The sequence below is a fragment of the Myotis daubentonii genome, chromosome 11 (assembly GCF_963259705.1).
Source record: "Myotis daubentonii chromosome 11, mMyoDau2.1, whole genome shotgun sequence".
Lineage (NCBI taxonomy): Eukaryota > Metazoa > Chordata > Mammalia > Chiroptera > Vespertilionidae > Myotis > Myotis daubentonii.
Window position 1 is genome coordinate 77,712,589 of NC_081850.1, and position 18,221 is coordinate 77,730,809.

The 18,221-nt window shown below is 61.7% G+C and overlaps 1 protein-coding gene and 1 long non-coding RNA gene across 3 annotated transcripts; one reads left to right on the forward strand and one right to left on the reverse strand.

The window, feature by feature from the left end:
* Positions 1-76: 76 nt before the first annotated feature.
* ASB6 (ankyrin repeat and SOCS box containing 6) lies at positions 77-5,314 on the reverse strand. Of its 2 annotated transcripts, XM_059658279.1 has the most exons (6): positions 5,065-5,312; positions 3,552-3,733; positions 2,191-2,297; positions 1,999-2,107; positions 1,478-1,564; positions 77-1,379 (listed from the first exon to the last, which is right to left on the reverse strand). In XM_059658279.1, exons 1-6 carry the CDS (start codon positions 5,175-5,177, stop codon positions 712-714), a joined length of 1,266 nt encoding a protein of 421 aa, XP_059514262.1. In that variant the 5' UTR covers positions 5,178-5,312; the 3' UTR covers positions 77-711. The 2 variants fall into 2 exon arrangements, with proteins under 2 accessions (XP_059514262.1, XP_059514263.1); XM_059658280.1 differs by lacking the exon at positions 1,478-1,564 and having other exon boundaries at positions 5,065-5,314.
* A 5,229-nt stretch (positions 5,315-10,543) lies between these two features.
* Positions 10,544-18,038, forward strand: LOC132212469 (uncharacterized). The gene is made up of 2 exons (XR_009447747.1): positions 10,544-11,393; positions 15,248-18,038. It is a non-coding gene; the product is annotated as an uncharacterized LOC132212469 (long non-coding RNA).
* Positions 18,039-18,221: the final 183 nt, after the last annotated feature.

The following is an 18,221-nucleotide window of genomic DNA, read 5'->3' on the forward strand; positions in this document are numbered from 1 at the left end:
AGGCCCGTCATCCTGAAATGGGGGGCAGAGATGTTATCAAGGGCCTTTTAAGACCAGAGAAGTCAGTCTAATTGGGTAATATAAATATGCTTTTAGTTGCCTTAGCTTATATCTGAGGCATTTACACAATTCACAAGGACCATCGTGACAGCTCTGTGAGGCTCAGCACCAGGCAGGAGTCAGCCTTCAGTCCTGGTAGCTTTCGTCCTCAGGTGAGACATTTTGGAATGTCCCCGGTCATGCATGATTGCTTTTTAGCAGAAGGCATGGTCCCCAAGACGTGGGTTTGGCACAGTCCTGTGCCCCGGTGGGCGGGGCAGCGACACCAGAGGGAAGCAGCTCCGCTCTCCCCACCCACCAAAGCCCTTCTGTGGAGTAAAGGCCCACCCAGTTCCTTCTGGCTTCAGCTCTGTCCTTGCAGCTCACAGGAGTCTGCGCTCAGGAATGCCCACCGGTCCTTTCACGCCTGTCCCAAATCAAAGCCCTGTCATTTTCTCCCATGGGGGTTGGGAACTGGGTCACTGTCAAAGGGAGGGGGCCGTCTCCCTGAAGACACAGCCTTTCCCACAGCGATGACCGCAGCTGCCGGCTCTCCTGTACCAGCCTGCGCCTTCTCACGGGCGGGACCGAAGGTTCCCCCAAGGCCGCTGGGACTGGAGTCCACCAGCGGGCTGGCTGAGGGGCGCAGACCGTCCCTGCGGGCTGGAGCGGTCAGATGTCAGCCTCCGCGGGGCTGCTGTGCTCACTGAGGAGGTACCACTTCAGCCTGTCGGGCAGAGGCAGGGCCTGGACCTTCGCATCCACGGGCCACGGCTGAAGGTAGCGACGGATGTGAACGCGACACAGGTGCTTGAGGGGCGGGGGGTAGCTCTCCAGCTGCCTCAGGGAGGAGTGGAGGGCCCGGATCTTTTCTGCCAGGCTGCCCACGGGATGGATGTCGAAGTTTTCCGGCAGCTGCAGTTTTGGGGAATTGGTCACCATGAGGTCCAGGACGGTCTCGGCTTTGCGCAGGAGGTCCCCGTGGCTCTCGTCCTCGGCGCAGCCCGGGTGGGAGCAGAGCCTGTCGAAGACCACGTGGAAGCCAGACCAGCAGGACGCTCCGTGGAGGGAACAGTTGTAGGCGGCTCCGGACTCGAGCAGGAAGCGCAGCAGAGGGAAGTGCACTTGGAAGCTCTTGAGGCAGGTGTGCGTGAGCGACTCGTGGGCTGGGCACTCGCTGGGGTCGGCCCCGTGAGCCAGCAGCAGCTGCGTGACTTGGAAGCAGAAGCGGTTGATCAGCTGGGCCTCCTCTTTGTCCCCTCCCACCGTCTCCCCGAGCAGGAAGATGATGCAGGTGAACACCGTGTCCCCGTCTTTGGTGGTCGCCTTCACGTCTGCCCCTGGAAGAGCCAGCAGGGAGGACAGAAGATGGGAGGAGCCCTTCAGCCCTACGGTGACCCTGGGGGAGGGGGAGGCAGGCAGCCCGGGGAAGCCTCACCTCCCTCCAGCAGCAGCCGGACGTTCTCGGTGTTGTGGATCTGCACGCCGTCGCTGCTGGCCAGAGCGTGGAGCAGAGCAGTCTTCCCTGAGGAGGGGGGGCGGGGGGGAGGCCAGGGAGCCGAGGGAGGGCAGCCCCGGAGAAGGAGGGAGAGAGACGCTCAGATCAGAAAATGAACTTGGAAAAGGACTGACCTCAGCTAGGGCTGAGGGTGACCGCTTTCTGGCGATTCTTTCCAGCCACACACATGAGAGCAGAAGGGCCAAGGTAGGATTATCTGGACCCTGGGATGCTACCCGAGACCTGGCTGGGTCTCTCCCAACAGGAGACAGTTCTCTGAGAAGCTGAGCGCAGACACTGAGGTCCTCCCTCAGACAGCCGTCAAGGGGCTGGTGTGGGCCACCGGCTGCACTCTCTCAAGCTTCTGCAGGTGCACTTGTGCGCACCAGGTGTGCTGGGCCAGCACACGGGCTACAGCAGCCTGCCCGCCTGTCACCCTGGGGCACCGAGGCGGTACCCACCATGCTTGTCGGCTGCATTGACGTCTGCCCCAAGGTCCAGGAGGCGCTGCAGGCAGGGCAGACGCTCCGGCTCCTCGCTGGCCAGGTCCAGGGGGCTGCTCTCGTGGATCTGAGCCAAGAAAGCAGTCGGTTGGCCTGGGAGGCCGCTCTCGCCCCTACTGCGCTCCCTCAGAGCAGGCGCCCGGCTCTTACCCGGTCCCTCCGGTTAATGTCGGCCCCGTGGCGCACCAGCAGCTCCACCATGTCAGGCTGGTTTCGCAGGACAGCGATGTGCAGGGCCGTGTAATAGGTGACCGGGTCTGAGGGCACAGCCAGCTCGTCAGTCCTGCCTGGCAGCACGTTCTCACAGAATCCCAGGGCCTGGCCTGGCAGCTCCGTCCCCGCACTGCCCCCTCCCCCGACGGGCCCGGGCTGCTGTCACCCGGGGGTCAGAGCACAGCTGTCCTCACTGGGTGCTACAGCACAGGCTCCGGTCAGGCCTAGGTTCGGGTCCCGGGTGTTGCAGTGGGTACGGCACGTACTTAAACCTGTTTGGGCTTCAGTTTCCTCTTCTGTAAAATGGGACCACACAACAGGGCCTCTCCTCTCGGGTTACTGGGAGGACACCCAGAGTGCCAGCTCCTCAAGCCTGGCGACGGCAGCCACGTTCTCAAAGCCGGGTCTCCAAGCGCCTGACTTCAGAACACCCTCCCCCCCGCCCCCCCCGCCTCAGCTCCTTGACCCTCCAGGAGCCTGCAGCCTCTGAGCCGGTCCTCGGAGGGGAGAGGAGCCATGCCTGGCCATGTCCTATGTCAAAGCAAAGACCGCCATTTGGTCATAAGTCAGCCCCACACGTCTCTTGGCTGACCCTGCCCTCGTGGGTGAAAAGCCAGAGAGGAAAGGAAAACGGCTCCCTCACCTCCCGTCCCCCACCCAGCACCTACAGGCCAGAAGCCAGCACAGTCCCGCTGTGACTTATGCCGTGTTTCCCCCTCTTCCTGTGGGATGAACGAAAATGCAAGATGGCTCAGAATAAGTGGCAGGAGCCTGACCGGTTTGGCTCAGTGCATAGAACGTCAGCCTGCGGACTGAAAGGTCCCAGGTTCGATTCTGGTCAAGGGCATGTACCTTGATTGCAGGCACATCCCCAGTGGGAGGGCATGTTTCTCTCTCGTCGATGTTTCTAACTATCTCTCTCCCTTCCTCTCTGTAAAAGATCAATAAAGTACATTAAAAAAAAAAAAAGAGTAAGTGGCAGGAAATGACCTTCCCTTAGCTCTGGGCACAGTGCCAGCACCTGCACCTCACCTTGATGGAAGCAGGGAATTAGCGGGAGCTGGGAAGGTTTGCTAAATCAACCACAGGGTAGCAGAGCAACAAGCCTGCTCCTGGGCCAGAGGTGCTAAGGGCCATCTGAAGCCGGCAGGTGGGAGGCCACCCCGTGTGGGTTCCGTAGCCAGCGCCCACGAAATAAGCTGCTAAGAGAAGTCAGGCAGAGCCCAGAGGCCTGGCCGCCACCCACAGCGGCCGCACTGAAGCCGCCTGCCCGCCCCAGCCCCACGGGCTCCCCTGACCTTCGAAGTTGAGGTTGGCCCCGTTTCGCAGGAGAACATCGGCCGCCTGGGTCAGCCCCAGCTCGGCCATCTTCAGCAGCGCATTGCTCACGCCTTCCTGGTAGAACGGGGAGTGGGCCTTTCTCTCCAGAAGCTCGGTGAGAACAAGGAGCCGGCTCTCCTCGCTGGGCACATAGCTGGGCCTGGGCAGGAGAGAGGTGGGCCAGTTGAGGGCCCTGCTGTCCTTACGCCTCCCTTCCCCCCTCGGGGCAGGGCCCTGGCTCTGGGGCAGAATTTCTCTTTGGAAAAGCTCTGTGGGCCAAGCCAGGTTTTAACGGGAGCAGCCCCCGCAGGTTGGCCGAGAAGGACCGGATGTCTCCAGCCTCCTTCCAAGCTGCAGAGGACCTGGTCCGGCCTGGGGTACGAACCTCACACACCTGGGCTGCTGGGACGGAGGGGAGGCCTGTGGCCAGGGGCAAGGGCCAGACACACACCCCTTCCTCAGGCACCGACTGTCCCTGAACTGAGAGGAAACCCACCGCCAGGGCAGGTGGCAGCCCTCCCTCCCTGCTCACCCTCCTCACGGGACCATCCGTCTCCCCGGCTTTCCCGGGCTTCACACCCAGCGACCCCCCAGCACACTGACCACTAAGAACCGCCATGACTGTCCCCAAAAGCCAGACCCGGGGACAGTCCTTCCGGTAACTCCTTCCCAGGCCACCATCTCCTCCTCTTGGCCACGCTCCCCTCCCCCACAGGCGCCCCCCTCTCCCCGCCCCCCTTTAGTCTCACCATCTGCACCTCTTCAATTGTTGGGATCAAGGCTCGACCCTTACTGCCTGGCAGGATCCCCACAGCCCCAGAGAGCCAGCGCCCATGGGTGCCGAGCAGCAGCCGCCGGGAGCTGCCCTGCCCACCCGCCCAGTGCAGCCGCGGAGACCCCACGGCGGGAGAAGGCCCGCTCCCCCCAGTCCTCGGAGGGGCTCACCACCCTGCGTGTGACACTCCAACCGGTCCCCCCAACACGCGCGACACCCCGTTCCTCTGAACTAGCTGTTTGCATGACGGCCAGGCTCTCCGCGGGCGCATGAGCTCCAGGAGGCTGGTGGCTGTTGGGCTCACCGAGGTGCCGCCTCACCTCTGCCACGGGCTCGCGGAGAGGCCGCTGGTGTCCGCAAAAACGCTAACTCGGCTGCACAGTCCCCGCTCGCACTGCTCGGGGGACCGAGGCCTTCGCGGATGCCGCCCGCTGCTCTGCACCCCAGGTGGGGGCACCGCCAGGGCGCAGTGGGCACTGAGGCAGGGGCGCTGCCGGCCCGCCCTGCAGCCCGCCTGGAACCCGCATCCGCACCCCGCACCCGCACCCGCTCCCGCACCCGCTCCCGCGCAGGGCAGGGCAGGGCAGGGCGGGAGCCGGCGCTCGGCGGCCTCGGTCCCTCGCGGTGAGGCGGGGGCAGGTGCCCTCCCGCCCACTGGCAGCGACAGAAAGAGGCAGCGCCGGGTCGGAGCGCCCGGGGGGGACGGGAGGACTCACCCCTCCAGCGGCTCCTGGCGCTCGGGGTCCTGGACGCCCAGGGAGCCCAGGATCGCGTCCACCAGCGGCTGGTACTCGAAGATGATCCTCCGGAAGCCGTGCAGGAAGGGCATCGCGGCGGCCGCCCTCCCGCTGAGGGGCCCCGCGTGGGCGCGCGGAGCGGCCGTGGGCCTGGCCTTGCGGTGCCGGTCCAGCCCCCGCGCCCGCCGGTCCGCCGCCGCTCCCGCTGCTCCGCGTCGGAAGTGACTGGCCGACTTCCGGTCCGCGTCGGCCCCGGAAGTGAGTGGTGGCGACAGCGCCCCCTGCGGGCTCGGAGGAGCGCGGCGCCTCCCGGGGCCCGAGCCGGAGGGGCCTGGCGCACCCACCCGGGGGGCTGACGGGCGAGGACCCGCCGCCGAGCCTCACCCCAGCCCGGGGCCCGCCCGCCGGTTCCCGCCCGGCCCGGCCGAACCCCTGCTCCGCCCGCGATCCCGCCCGCGGCCGCGGGGCGCCGTCCGAGCTCCGCCCATCGCACGGCCCGACCCAGGCTGTGACCTCCGCCCGACCCAGGCGCCCCCCAGCCTAGGACCATGTGCTGGGGTTAGGCATCTTCCTCGGCCGAGCATTTGACCCTCCCCAGCCTCGAGCCCCGGCGGCCCTGCTGTCTTCTGATTCCGGAACATCTGCCGTGAGGAGGTCCCAGCCTTGGCCGCACCGCCCTCCCCCACCGGGAGGGCTTGGGAGCCTCCCGCCTGGCACCTGCCAGAGGCAAGGGTTGTCCGGGGGAGGGAAATCTGTTTAGTCACATTGAATCCGATGTGTTTAATGATGAAACGTTTAAAATGGGCAGCATAAGCCTCCTCCCAGAGTCAAACAGAATTCACAAGACCACCCCGTCCAGAGCTGCCCAGGCCAGCTCCGGGCACTGAGCGGGGCAAGCGGGCAGCAGGCTGGACAGCTGTTCGCTGTTGTTGCTGTTCCATTTCCGAGGTTGCTGTGCAGATCAGAGGCCAAGCTATGAGACCTCGCCAAGCTCAGACCGCCCCGGGTGGCCTCCCCTTCCATTGCCGAGAAGAGCGGAGGGCTGGGTGGGCCCAGGCTGCAGCCCTGTTAGGGCGGTCAGCGGGGACCACAGGGCCCCTGGCTCCCTGCACACTTCAGCCCTGGTTCTTGCTCCTTGACTGCAAGTGGGAAGTTCTGCTCACACAGAAATGGAGATGCCCAGCTTGTCCGTCAAATCAGAAGGCCAGGCCCCTGGGCCCAAGTTCCTTTCTGGATGGAGCCCTTGCTCCCGATTGCCTCAGTCTCCCCACGGGTTTCCCTGGGGGGGTGGGAATGGCTGCCCCTGTTTTCAGGGTCCACACCCCGTCCCTGCATTGGTCTCGAGGTTCTGAATGGCCAGGCGGCCAACAGGTGACCCGGGGCTGGATGGCCCTTCCTTTGATCCAGGGTCACGTGGTCCATAGCAGAGGTGAGGGGACCAAAGCGCCCGATTGGCCCAAGAGTACACAGGGAGCAGGTGGAGGAGGCCATCTAGAAGGGGGTCCAGGGCAGAGCTGGGGGGCAGCCTGGTCTGAGACCCACTTTTTAAAAAAAATATTTTTATTGATTTCAGAGAGGAAGGGAGAGGGAGAGAGAGAGAGAAACATCAATGATGAGAGAGAATCATTGATTGGCCGCCTCCTGCACGCCCCCTACTGGGGATCCAGCTGCAATGTGGGCATGTGACCCTGGCCAGAATTGAACCTGGGACCTTTCAGTCCACAGGGCGGCGCTCTAGCCACGGAGCCAAACCGGTTAAGGCTGAGGCCCACTTCTTCCCTGGCTCCAGGAGTTTCTTAAGGTCATTGGAACAAAGTACCACAAACTCTGAATGGCCCGAAATAACAGCAATGTGTCCTCTTCCGGTTCTGGGAGCCAGAAGCCTGAGGTCAAGGTGTCGGCAGGGCCATGCTCCCTCCAGGGGGCCAGGGAAGGCTCCTGGCAGCTCCACGCATCCCCGGGCTGCGACAGCACCCTTCCAGCCTCTCCTGCCTCCCCCCTCACCGGCCCTGTCCAAATCGGCTCCTTCTATAAAAATACATTTTATTGATTTTTTACAGAGAGGAAGGGAGAGGGATAGAAAGTCAGAAACATCGATGAGAGAGAAACATCGATCAGCTGCCTCCTGCACACCCCCCACTGGGGATGTGCCCGCAACCCAGGTACCTGCCCTTGACCGGAATCGAACCTGGGACCTTTCAGTCGGCAGGCCGACGCTCTATCCACCGAGCCACACCGGCTATGGCCAAATCTGCTCCTTCTAAATGGCGCCAGCCATCGGATGTAGGGCCCACCCGAGTCCAGTACGATCTCTTCTTAACTCGATTCATTGACAAAACCCCTTTTTCCAAATGAGGTCCCAGTCGTGGGTCCCAGGGGCTGGGACTTGAACATATCTCTCTGGAGGACACAGTTAAAGCCGTTGTCAGCATGAGGCCAGGCCTGGCCCCTGTGGTCCCGGGGCCTCGGTGTCCTCGCCTGTGAGCTGGAGGCCTCAGCTCCGTCAGTCTTGGGGCCAATATGGAGCTCTGCCAACAGGCCACCTGTCATGTCTGTGACCAGGAGCGTAACGGCCCGAGTCACAGAGCCCCTCAGTGTGCCAGGCCTGGCCTAAATGCTTGGCACCCTCACCTCAGTCCATCCTGCAATCCCATTAAGTAGCTGATGGTATCATGTCCTTTTACCAACAAGGAAACGGAGGCCCAGAGAGGTCTGGGTGCTTGTCCGGTGTTGCACGGCCAGGTCTGGCCTCCGGGAGCTGCGTGGTCTGCAGCTCCTCTGGCTCTGGGTCCGAGAGGGTCTGGCCCTGCAGGAGGGTGGAGCTGACCCCTCTCTGTCACCGCCCTCGGGCGGGTGCCACACCGCGGAGCCGGCCCTGCCGCCTGCCCGTCGCCCAGGCTCCTCTCTCCAGAAAGCTCCGTGCCCTCTGACCCCCCTGCTGTCGGCAAGGGCAGCCTTGTTTCCTGCATCTGCCTCCCATTAACCCTCCGTCACTCAGCTTCTGACTTCAGCTCTGCACCGTCTCCGATCTCCCTTTGCCACTGGCCCCGCCGCTGCCAGCCTGGCCTCCTCCTGCTGCCCCGCTCCAGGCTCCCCCGCGGCCGGCCGGGCCGCCCCGGTGCTCAGGCCTGGCGCGGCCTCCCTGTTTTCTCCTCTCCGGGGAGTTTGGGAGTCACTCCGACTGTCCTGTGCAGAGGCGGGTAACCTTGAGCTATAAACACTGTTGAAAACCAACAAGAAGAAGGCAGAATACCAAGAGAAAAATGGCAAAGGACTTGCATAGGCGACTCACAAAGATGAAACACTGCCCGCAAACGTAGGAGAGAAGTGCAGCTCTGCAGCTCTCCAGCTCCAGCAGCGACAAGAGCTGGCCTGCAGGGCTTGCCCCGCTGGGCTCTGCCCCAGGGCAGCTCCACAGAGCAAGGGGCAGAAGCGGGGTCCTGAGTGGCCCCTTCAGGAAAGCACGGGGGTGCTCACACTCACACACGCTCACACACATACACACACACACATATACACACACACATATACACGCACACACTCATATACACACACACATACACACATATATACACTCACACACACATACACTCACGCTCACACACGCTCACACTCACACTCACACACGCTCACACTCACACACTCACACACAGGCCCAGGGCAGGCCTCAGGCACCCAGGCGGAGGCGGGGCTGTGCCTACCCCTCCAGTGCCCTGGCCCTGGCCCTGCGGCTTCCTCCCGTCTACTGTCCTCTACGCCTCAGGCCCGGCTCCCGTTCCTTCCTTCCCCTCCCCTCAGCCTGGCCCCACCCGGCCCCTCCCCTCATGACCCAGCGAGTCACTGACCAGGAGACCCCGTTTGCCCCCACTCCTCACTGCGGGGGCCCAGCCCTCCGAAGGCTCCGGGGCCGGGGGGGGGGGGGGGCAGGGGGAACTGAGGGACCAGGAGGCTGGGGGCAGGAGCGGTGGCAGGGCATGGGCTGGCCAGGGAGACTCTCCCATCTTCTCCCTCATCCCATCTGCCCACTAGGGAGCACTCAGGACCATTTCGGGGATCTCCACACTTGGGGAGACAGCCCTCTGCTCCCAGTGCCCTGGCCCAGGCCTCCCACGCCATCTGCCCCTCCAGCAACACTGCCCCTGCTGGCCAGAGCCCCCTGCTCTGAGGGCAGCCTCCTCCCCAACACCCCTTGCCCCCACACCCAGGCACGGCCAGCTGGCCCCGGGGCCTGGCCATGGTCTGGGGCCTGCGAGAGCCAGGTGTGAGCTGGGCTGGGCCCCGCAAAGCTCCCAGGTAGGTCACCGAGGGACCTCCCTTTCTCAGCCACCCCTGTGCAGCCCAACCCTGTGCCCCATTTCTGTGCGCCCCCATCCCTGTGCACTCCCATCCCTGTGCACCCCCACCCCTGTGCACCCCCATCCCTGTGCGCCCCCACCCCTGTGCACCCCCACCCCTGTGCGCCCCCACCCCTGTGCGCCCCCACCCCTGTGCGCCCCCATCCCTGTGCACTCCCATCCCTGTGCACCCCCACCCCTGTGCGCCCCCATCCCTGTGCGCCCCCACTCCTGTGCGCCCCATCCCTGTGCGCCCCCACCCCTGTGCACCCCCATCCCTGTGCGCCCCATCCCTGTGCGCCCCCACCCCTGTGTACCCCCACCCCTGTGCGCCCCCACCCCTGTGCGCCCCATCCCTGTGCACCCCCACCCCTGTGCGCCCCCACCCCTGTGCGCCCCCATCCCTGTGCGCCCCCACCCCTGTGCACCCCCACCCCTGTGCACCCCCACCCCTGTGCGCCCCCATCCCTGTGCGCCCCCACCCCTGTGCGCCCGTATCAGAGGCCCTGCCTGACCCTCAGCCTCTTTGGGGTGGGGTGAGTCCTCAGGGCCCCCAGAAGCCCAGAGAACAGGGTGAGAAGGCGCTGAGAGCCTTAGTCAGCTCGGGCTGCCGTAACAGATGACCATAGCTGGGCGGCTTCTGCAGCAGGCATTTCTTTCTCCCAGTTCTGGAGGCTGGGAAAGTCAAGACCACGGTGCTACACGGCAGGTTTCATGCGGAGGCCTCCTCTCTGGGCTTATAGGCAGCCGCCTGCTGTCTGTGTGCTCACGTGACCTGTGGCCTCCCCCGGTGCACACCAGAGGGCGCGCTCTGGAGACTCCTCTTCTTAGGAGGGCACTAATATCCCATCCGGGGCCCCACCCTCATGGCATCATCTAACACAATCCTCTCCCGAAGGCCCACCTCCTCATCCCATCATGTTGAGGGCAGGTTTCAGCATGTGAATTTGGGGGACACAAACATTCAGTCCTTACAGAGCCCCTCAGACCCCTCACCGCAAGATGGGAGGGAGGGGGCCTGGTCTCTGGCGGGTGCTCTCTCAGCCTCGCTGCACCAGCCGCACAAGTAAAGGGTTCCTTCGAGGCTCCTCCAGCAGTCGGGGGCCGGGGGGGGGGGCTACTGAGAGTGACCCTTAGCTTCACCTGGGGGAACCGTCCCCAGAATTAATGCCCATCCTCCCCCTGGCAGGTCCTCTCCTCCTCGAGGCTGGTCAGGGCCCCCGCTCCCTGGTTCCTGGCCAGCAGGGCTGTGTCATCGGGGCCCAGGCCTTGCCCTCTGGAGCCTTGGTCTCTCTGGCTGCCGAATGGGAGGGGGAGGGGGCGGAGGAGGGCTGAGCCGGCCTCTTCTCTGGCTGCTCTGTGAGCCCAGAGTCCTGATCCCAGAGACCCATCTACCCTCCACGGCCCCCGCTTGGCATCAGTCCCTGGCGGGCCAGGGAGGCAGAGCCGGGAAGGCGCCCATGGCCCCCTCCAGCCGCGGCAGGGAGGCCCAGTCGGCTCTGCCAAGGGAGGACCGGGAGGACTCAGAGCCCCGGGGGCAGGAGGGAGGGCAGGCGGGTGCAGGGCAGGGCCTTTGTGCTGCCCGGGAAGCCGCCCTCCATCCCCACTGGCCTGCTTGGCAAAGCTGACGGCAGGAAGAGCCCGTCGGCCATCCGTCAGGGAGACGGAGTGGGCTGTGCGAGGAGGGAGCCGGGAAATTTGATCATTAAGAAACCCTCCTGGCTGTCTGGGGGAATTTAATTAAATTGCTGCGGAGGGCGGTGAGAGAGGGCCACATCTGGAACCAATATGTGGGCTTTGATTTCCTCTCTCCCCCTCCCCCTCCCTCGCTGCCGCTCCCCAGCTCACTGTGAACGGAACACAGTAGACCCTGGGGGATTGGTTCCTCTGGGGCGGAATTCCTGGCCGACAGACAGAGGGACACCGGACGCTGTGCCCTGGGATTGGCTGTGGGGGCTTTAGCTGTGACAGGAGGTAAGGGCCCACTTCACAGAACAAGAGTCCGTTTCAGAGGGTTCCAGAAACGGGACGCCCCGCCAAGAGTCCCGGGTGGCCAGCACTGACTCAGCCCCAGCGCATGGCATCGCGGGGGCGGGGGGGGGGATGCTCTCACACCCTGGGGAGCAGAGGCTGTGGTCAGCCCCATTTACAGACCAGAGGCGAAATGACTTGCCCAAGGTCACAGAGCCCTTGAGAGACGGTGCGAGGGTTCCCTTCTGCCTGGACGCGCTGCTGGGCCAGTCGTTGCCAGCACTCCATGGGCTGCCATGGACTTCGCGCTCCGTGTGCCAGGCACCCGGCGAGGCTCTCCGGGGCAGCAGCGAGGAAGGCAGGCAGCGAGCTCCCAGCGGCCCGGGAAGTGCCGAGTGCTAGCAGGAGCCGGACAAGCCGGCCCGACCAGGCAGCCAGTGGTGGTTGAAGTGGGCCCTCCGCCTGGGCAGCCCTTGGCCGAGAGAGGAGTGGGCACAGAGGCCTTGGGGTGTCTCTTGCCCGGTGGTGCAGCCCCTCCAGGCCCCAGGTGCTCATGGTCATGGCCTGGACCACCAAGGCTGAGCCACGGACACTGGCTCATCCCCCTTCAGCCAGTTTCCTGCACGTGAGCGAGCCGGCCCTGGTCTCCGAGCTCGCCACTCCCCCAGGGCCCAGGACCCCCCTCCCCCGACCCCAGGCCCAGCCGGGCTCCCAAGAGTCCTACCAGCCAGGCCTCCACTGTGGACAGACAACCTCTGGGGTGCTTCCCGTCCTCCCCTAAGCCCCAACTCCTGCCCTCCAGCCTGCACAGCGGGGGGGGTGGGCCCTCCTTGGCTCCCCCTGCCCGGCATGGCTGAAGCCCAGCCTGAGTTGAACATCCATGTTCATTGTTCCTCTGTGAGCCCCAGGGTGGCCCGGGCCCGGCCAGAGCCCGCCCAGGGAGGGCCGGACATACATGTTTGTGGGATGGATGTCTCATGACCTCAAGGCAGTTTAAAGAGGCAATTCAAGCTCTTGGCATGGAGGGGAGGGAAGGTGGGGCACAGAGAGACGACAGGGGCTGCTGCTGGGCCCTGGCCCCTTGGGGCAGAGAAGCTTGGGGCTCCGCGGGTCCTTTGAACATCGCAGGGCCTCCTGCCCGGCTGCCGTCACCTGCTCAGCGTCAAGAACGGCTTAGTGCCCTGCCCTAGGGACCCCCCCATACACCTCCACGCGCACGCCCCCCGGGGCCCCTGACCTCGCTGCTGCTTCTCCGTGGAGACTGGCCTGTTGACTTCTCTGCAGGATGGGGCGGCGCTGTGCCCCCAGAGCCCAGCCCGGACCCAGCACTGTGGAGTCACGGGGTGAAAACGTGCTGGTAGAGGTGCCGAGCTGGAGAAAGGACGGGAGCCAGCCCTCGCTGGTTTGGCTCAGTGGCTAGAGCGTCGGCCTGCGGACTAAAGGGTCCCGGGTTCGATTCCGGTCAAGGGCACGTACCTCGGTTGCAGGCTCCTCCCTGGGCCCTGGTTGGGGCACGTGCAGGAGACAACCAATCGATGTGTTTCTCTCACATCGATGTTTCCTCTCTGTCTCTCCCTCTCTCTTCCACTGTCTCTAAAAATCAATGGAAAAATAAACTCAGGTGAGGATTAAAATAAATATAAACTAAAACAAAAAAGGCGGGAACCGGCCCAGGCCTGCCCTCTCTCTGGCTCTGCTCTGGGCCTGGGGACGCAGTAATGATGGTGCCGGAGGCCACTCCTGGAGGTGGACTTGCGCTGTGGGCCGGGCCGGGCAGATGCCAGGGGCGCACTCAGCCAGGAGGCAGGTGAGGCGGGTGGGAAGGCGAGGACCGGGAGCCAAAGGGCTGTGCTAAGATCTGGGCGATCGGATGGGGCTGGGGCGCAGCACCCCGTGGTCAAGGATGCGCTGAGGGGGGCAGCGGGCAGGCGGGGGGCAGAGAGGGCCAGGCAGGCTGCGGGGCCCTCCGCGAGCCGCACGCCGCTGCGAACCCCAAACAAATCAGGAGGGAGCCGGTCTCCCTCGGCGGCCCTGACAGGGCGATGATATACAGAGTTTTAAATAAATGTATCTCATTAGGGACGCGCTGTCTGGCGGGAGAAAAAACGATGTGCCTCCCCACCTCTGCCTCCCGCCCCCCAAAAAGTAAAAACCAAATGAGATCCAACGCTCGGGCTCCAGAGGAAATTGCATGAACACAGATTGTTTTATTTAAAAAAACCTTGACCTCCACTTCAAAAAAAGTCATTAGACACCCCCTCTCAAAGGCCGGCGGCGATTACGAGGAGGCCTGCTCAGTCCTCAGTGACCTACTGTTCGCGGGAGTAACTCAAGGCTCCCTGCAGGTCGCTGTGTAAATCTTCGCGTGTCTAAGGAAACTCCACCAGACCACGAAGTCGCAGGGAAGGAAACCTGGGGGAGCCCCCCGCACCCCCCCCTTTTTTTTTTCTTTCCGTTTCTTTCCTTTGGAGCTCTGATCTCTTTGATCGTAAAAATGGTCATATTTCACCCCCAAAATATCAGCCATCAGCGAGCGGAGGAAGTGGGAGCCCAGGGGGAGTTTCGCCGCCGATTAGGACCGCGCCTTAATTACTTAGCGCCGGCCTGGGGCGGGCGGGCTGCGAACACACGCTCCTGGCGTGGGTTCAAGAGCGCGTTACAGATAATCGTAACGATTACATCCCCCATTAAGCCGGTGAGCTGAAAGCCTCGCCCCGCCCCTCAGCCCTGCCTGGTCCCCAGCCCGAGGGCCCCCCCCATGCTGTGTGCAGGGAGGCCTCGGAGAGCACGGGCGCCCAGCCCACTCCCTGCGGAGGAACCCCGGGAAGATATTGCGGGCCCTGGGGGGGGGGGGTGTGAGGGCAGCGCCTGGGAGCTCCCCCAGGTCTGACCTGTGCCCTCACCCCAGCATCCTTCCTGACTCCCAGGGGAGGCGGAGCGGGAGGGGGTAGGGCAATTCCCCAGGAGAAAATTCTGGAGAGCTGTGGGGTGGGGTGGGTCCCAGGCTTGGGCCCCTTTCCCCCTGAGCCTCAGTTTCTTCACCTGTAATAGGAGGCCCAGGAGCCCACAGCTCGGAAGATGTCTTTGATGCAACGAAGTGACCAGCCCTTTAGTCTCTGGGGCTCAGGCCACCAGGGCTGGACGGCAGCGCCTCCCTGGAGAATCCTATCAGGGTTATGGTCAGGTGCTCACCCAGGATGGCTCCGTATACAGTAGGTGCTCAGCAAATTGCGTGGAATGAGTTGTTCAGGACCATCTATCTCCCTGTGAATCCTGAAGTCCCCTGGGTCAGCTGGGGTGTGTGTGTTGGGGGGGGGGGGTCGGGGTGTCACATGTCTAGACCTGCACACAGTAGGTACTCAACGGGAGCTTGTTGTTTGACCCAAACCTAGGGCCAGCCCTCCAGGTTCTCAAGACCCCAAACTCGCCTTAATGCCACCCTGGCACCGGCCCAGGCCCAGTTCACACTGGCTAGGCGTTTCCTGGCTAAAGGGGGATCTGATCACCAGCCATTCAACCAGCCATCCACTCTTGGAACAACCATGTATGCAGCCCTACTGTGTGCCGGGTCAGGCCCTGCCTCCCCGCTCCTTTCTTCTGTGCAGACTCTGGGACACAGGAGGGAAAGGACAGAGCGGGCAGCTTTCAGATGGGACGCTGAGGCTCAGAGAGGGAAGTTCGTGGCCCAAGGTCACACAGTAGGTCCACAGCCGGGCCAGCCTCAGATCCAGCCAAGTCCTCCCTTTGGGGACGGGTTCTCTGCTCTGGCTTTATCAACGCCTTTTCCACACCCATAGCTGATGTTCATTGAATGTTTCCTACGTTCCAAGCTTGTGCTTGGCTTTTTGTTCACACAGGTTACTTCGCTTGATTCTCGCAACAACCCCGCAAGGTAGGTGCCGTTGTTACCTCCAATTTGCCGATGAGGAAACCCAGAGAGGTGAAGTGACCCAATCCATGTCGTGCTGCGGGAAAGTGTCAAACGCAGAGCCAGCGCATCAGAAAGATTTAAAACAAAAACTGGGAAAACAAAACGGTCACGTGGTAGGAGACGAAAAGAGAAGCTAAGACCCAGACTTGCCACCTGGACTGACAGAGTTGCTGTGATTCCGTGCCTTCACATGAGCGAAGGGTTTCCTGGTGGCCCCGGCAAGAAGGGGAATGCAATGGGTTGCTCAAGTTTCATTATTTCGTTTTTCTTTGTTTTTTCCCCAAGAGAAACAAATGACTTGCCAGCCCTAAGTTCTCCCGGAACAACTTGGTGTGACGGGTAGGAGCCCGACAAGCTTACCGGGGCACAGAGCTGAAGCTCTCCGAGCCTGGGTCCCCTCCTCGCCCGTCACCGGGAGGGTGTTGTGAGGTCACGCGGTTCGGGGCGCTGCCTGGCTTACGGCAAGGCTCATGAAAGAAGAGCCCCTGCTACTACTAGTAAACATGTTTCAAAGGGGAATAATATTCCACGCCTCGCCAAGGGCTGAGAACCAGTCACTGCAGCGGGAGACCCCCAGGAGGGAAACTGAGGCTGGGAGATGCTTGGGCAGAGAGCTGAGGAGACCGCCAGCTGGCCCATCCCGTGGAGCTCGCCTCCGCTTCCCACAGGGCGGACTGGGGTCTGGGATGAGCAGGGAGCCCCGCTGTGATTGCAGCCTGACACAATATTTACAGAACCCCGTGCTCTGCTGCGGTCCTGCCTGGTCACGTCTGAGCCCCCTCGGCCTCCGTGCTTAGAACTCCTCAGAACACGATTTGGCCTGTGTGCCTCCACGTGCTGCTCCCGCTAAGCCGTCTCCTTCAACGGAGGCTCTTGGGTGTGTGGCCATGGTGGTGACCAGGGGGCCAGAGGGGCTGCAGGATTCCACGCTGGGCTTGGCCTCTGTTTTCCCATCTGTGAAACGGGCCTGGTCGATGAGTGATTGCCAGTCAAGTGTCTTGCAGGGGTTGTTGTGGTAAAGAATGACACTAATATAACTCCACAAAAAATAGAGAGAACCCCCTGGCTGAGTGGCTCAGTTGGTTGGAGTGTTGTCCTGTACCCCAGAAGGTTGTGAGTTCGATTCCCAGTCAAGGTACATAGCTAGGTTTTGGGTTTGATTCCTGGTCAGGGTGCATACAGGAGGCAACTGGTCAATGTTTCTCTCTCTCTCTCCCCCCCTTTCTTCCTCTCTCTCTTAAAAAAAAAATCAATAAAAACATATTCTCAGGTGAGGATCAAAAATAAATAAAGAGAACCATTTCAGTAGAAAATGAGTAGTGGATATACATAGGCTATTACAAATAAGAAATGCAAGTGGCTATTAAATACCAAAAAAAACTTTACCTTCAGCCCTGGCCAGCGCTGGTCAGTGGTTAGAAGGGTTGCAGGTTGGATTCCTGGTCAAGGGCACGTGCCTGGGTTGCAGGTTTGATCTCCGGCCCTGGTTGGGGCGCATTCAGGAGGCAACCAATCGATGTGTCTCTCTCACACCGATGTTTCTTTCTCTCTCTCTCCCCACTTCCTTCTACTCTCTCTAAAAATCAATATCCTCAGGTGAGGATTAACAACAACAACAAGAATTACCTTCAGAAATGATTCCAGGTTTGCAGATTAAAACACGGAAATGCCTTTTGAAATTAAACATCAACTGTTACGACCGCTCCTCCTGGGCGCTGCCTATGGAGATGCCAGCCCTCTCCTCCTGGCATCACGCACCCTCAGGCCCCGTGACCACTCAGGCCATCACGAAGAGAACCGCGTTCAAAATGGAGCGTAACTGGCAGAAGCTGAGGCACGGACAGCAGGATGCGGGCAGATCCAGCGGCTGTTCGCCATCCTGACGGCGGTGACGGGAGCAGCAAGAAAACGAAACACATGCTCCCCCCGGCTCCCGGGAGTTCTCGTGTGCAGTGCCAGGAGCAGGAAGTAGCCACGCCGCTGGTGGGCAGCAGACCGCGCTGGGGGCTGTTTCCACGACGCTTCCTCTGAGAACCGCAAAGCTGTGGCGGAGGAGCAGCCAGCCATCAGCGTCGCCTGCCTCCCACGCCCAAATACCCTATTTCTAGGTATTTATTATAAAGAAAACAATGATGGGTGTACAGCAATAGTGAGCAATGTGTCGCCAGGCCTTCACTGAGAGCAGGGGGTGGCCCTGGCCCGTGTGGCTGTCACTTGAGCGTCACCCCACGTGCACTGAAAGGCCGCCAGTTCCATTCCCCGTCAGGGCACACGCCCGGGTTGCGGGCTCGATCCCCACTAGGGGGCGTGTGGGAGGCAGCTGATCAATGATTCTCTCTCGTCATGGATATTTCTCTCTCTCCCTCTCCCTTCCTCGCTCTCTAAAAATCAACTTTAAAATCTAAAAAAACAAACAAAAGAAAAAAACACCCAAACCAACCAACTGAATAAACAAAACACAGTGGTGGGCACGACTAATGACGCAGTAAGCAATTATTAGAAAGCTGGCAGCACATGGTTCAGCTTCCATAATCATGTGGCTCTCTCTCCATCTATCTAGAATATAGATATAAGCTAGAAAGATATACTCTAAAGTTGAAAGGAATAGCCTAAAAGTTCCTTTTCTTGTGTGATTGCTTTTTCTAGGTCTCCAATTCGATACTGAATAAATAAATGATTATCTCCAATCTCTGTCATTAACCAGCTTTAAAAAAATGTGTGGAGCCCTGGCCAGTGTGCTCAGTGGTTAAGGCATGGTCAGCCTGTGCAGTGATGTTTTTTTCTCTCTCTCTCCCCCACTCCCTTCCTTCTACACTCTCATTGAAAGCCCATGGAAAAACTACCCTCACTCCTAGGGTGAGGATAAAAAATGTATGGAATGCTTATTGTGTGTCAGAGGT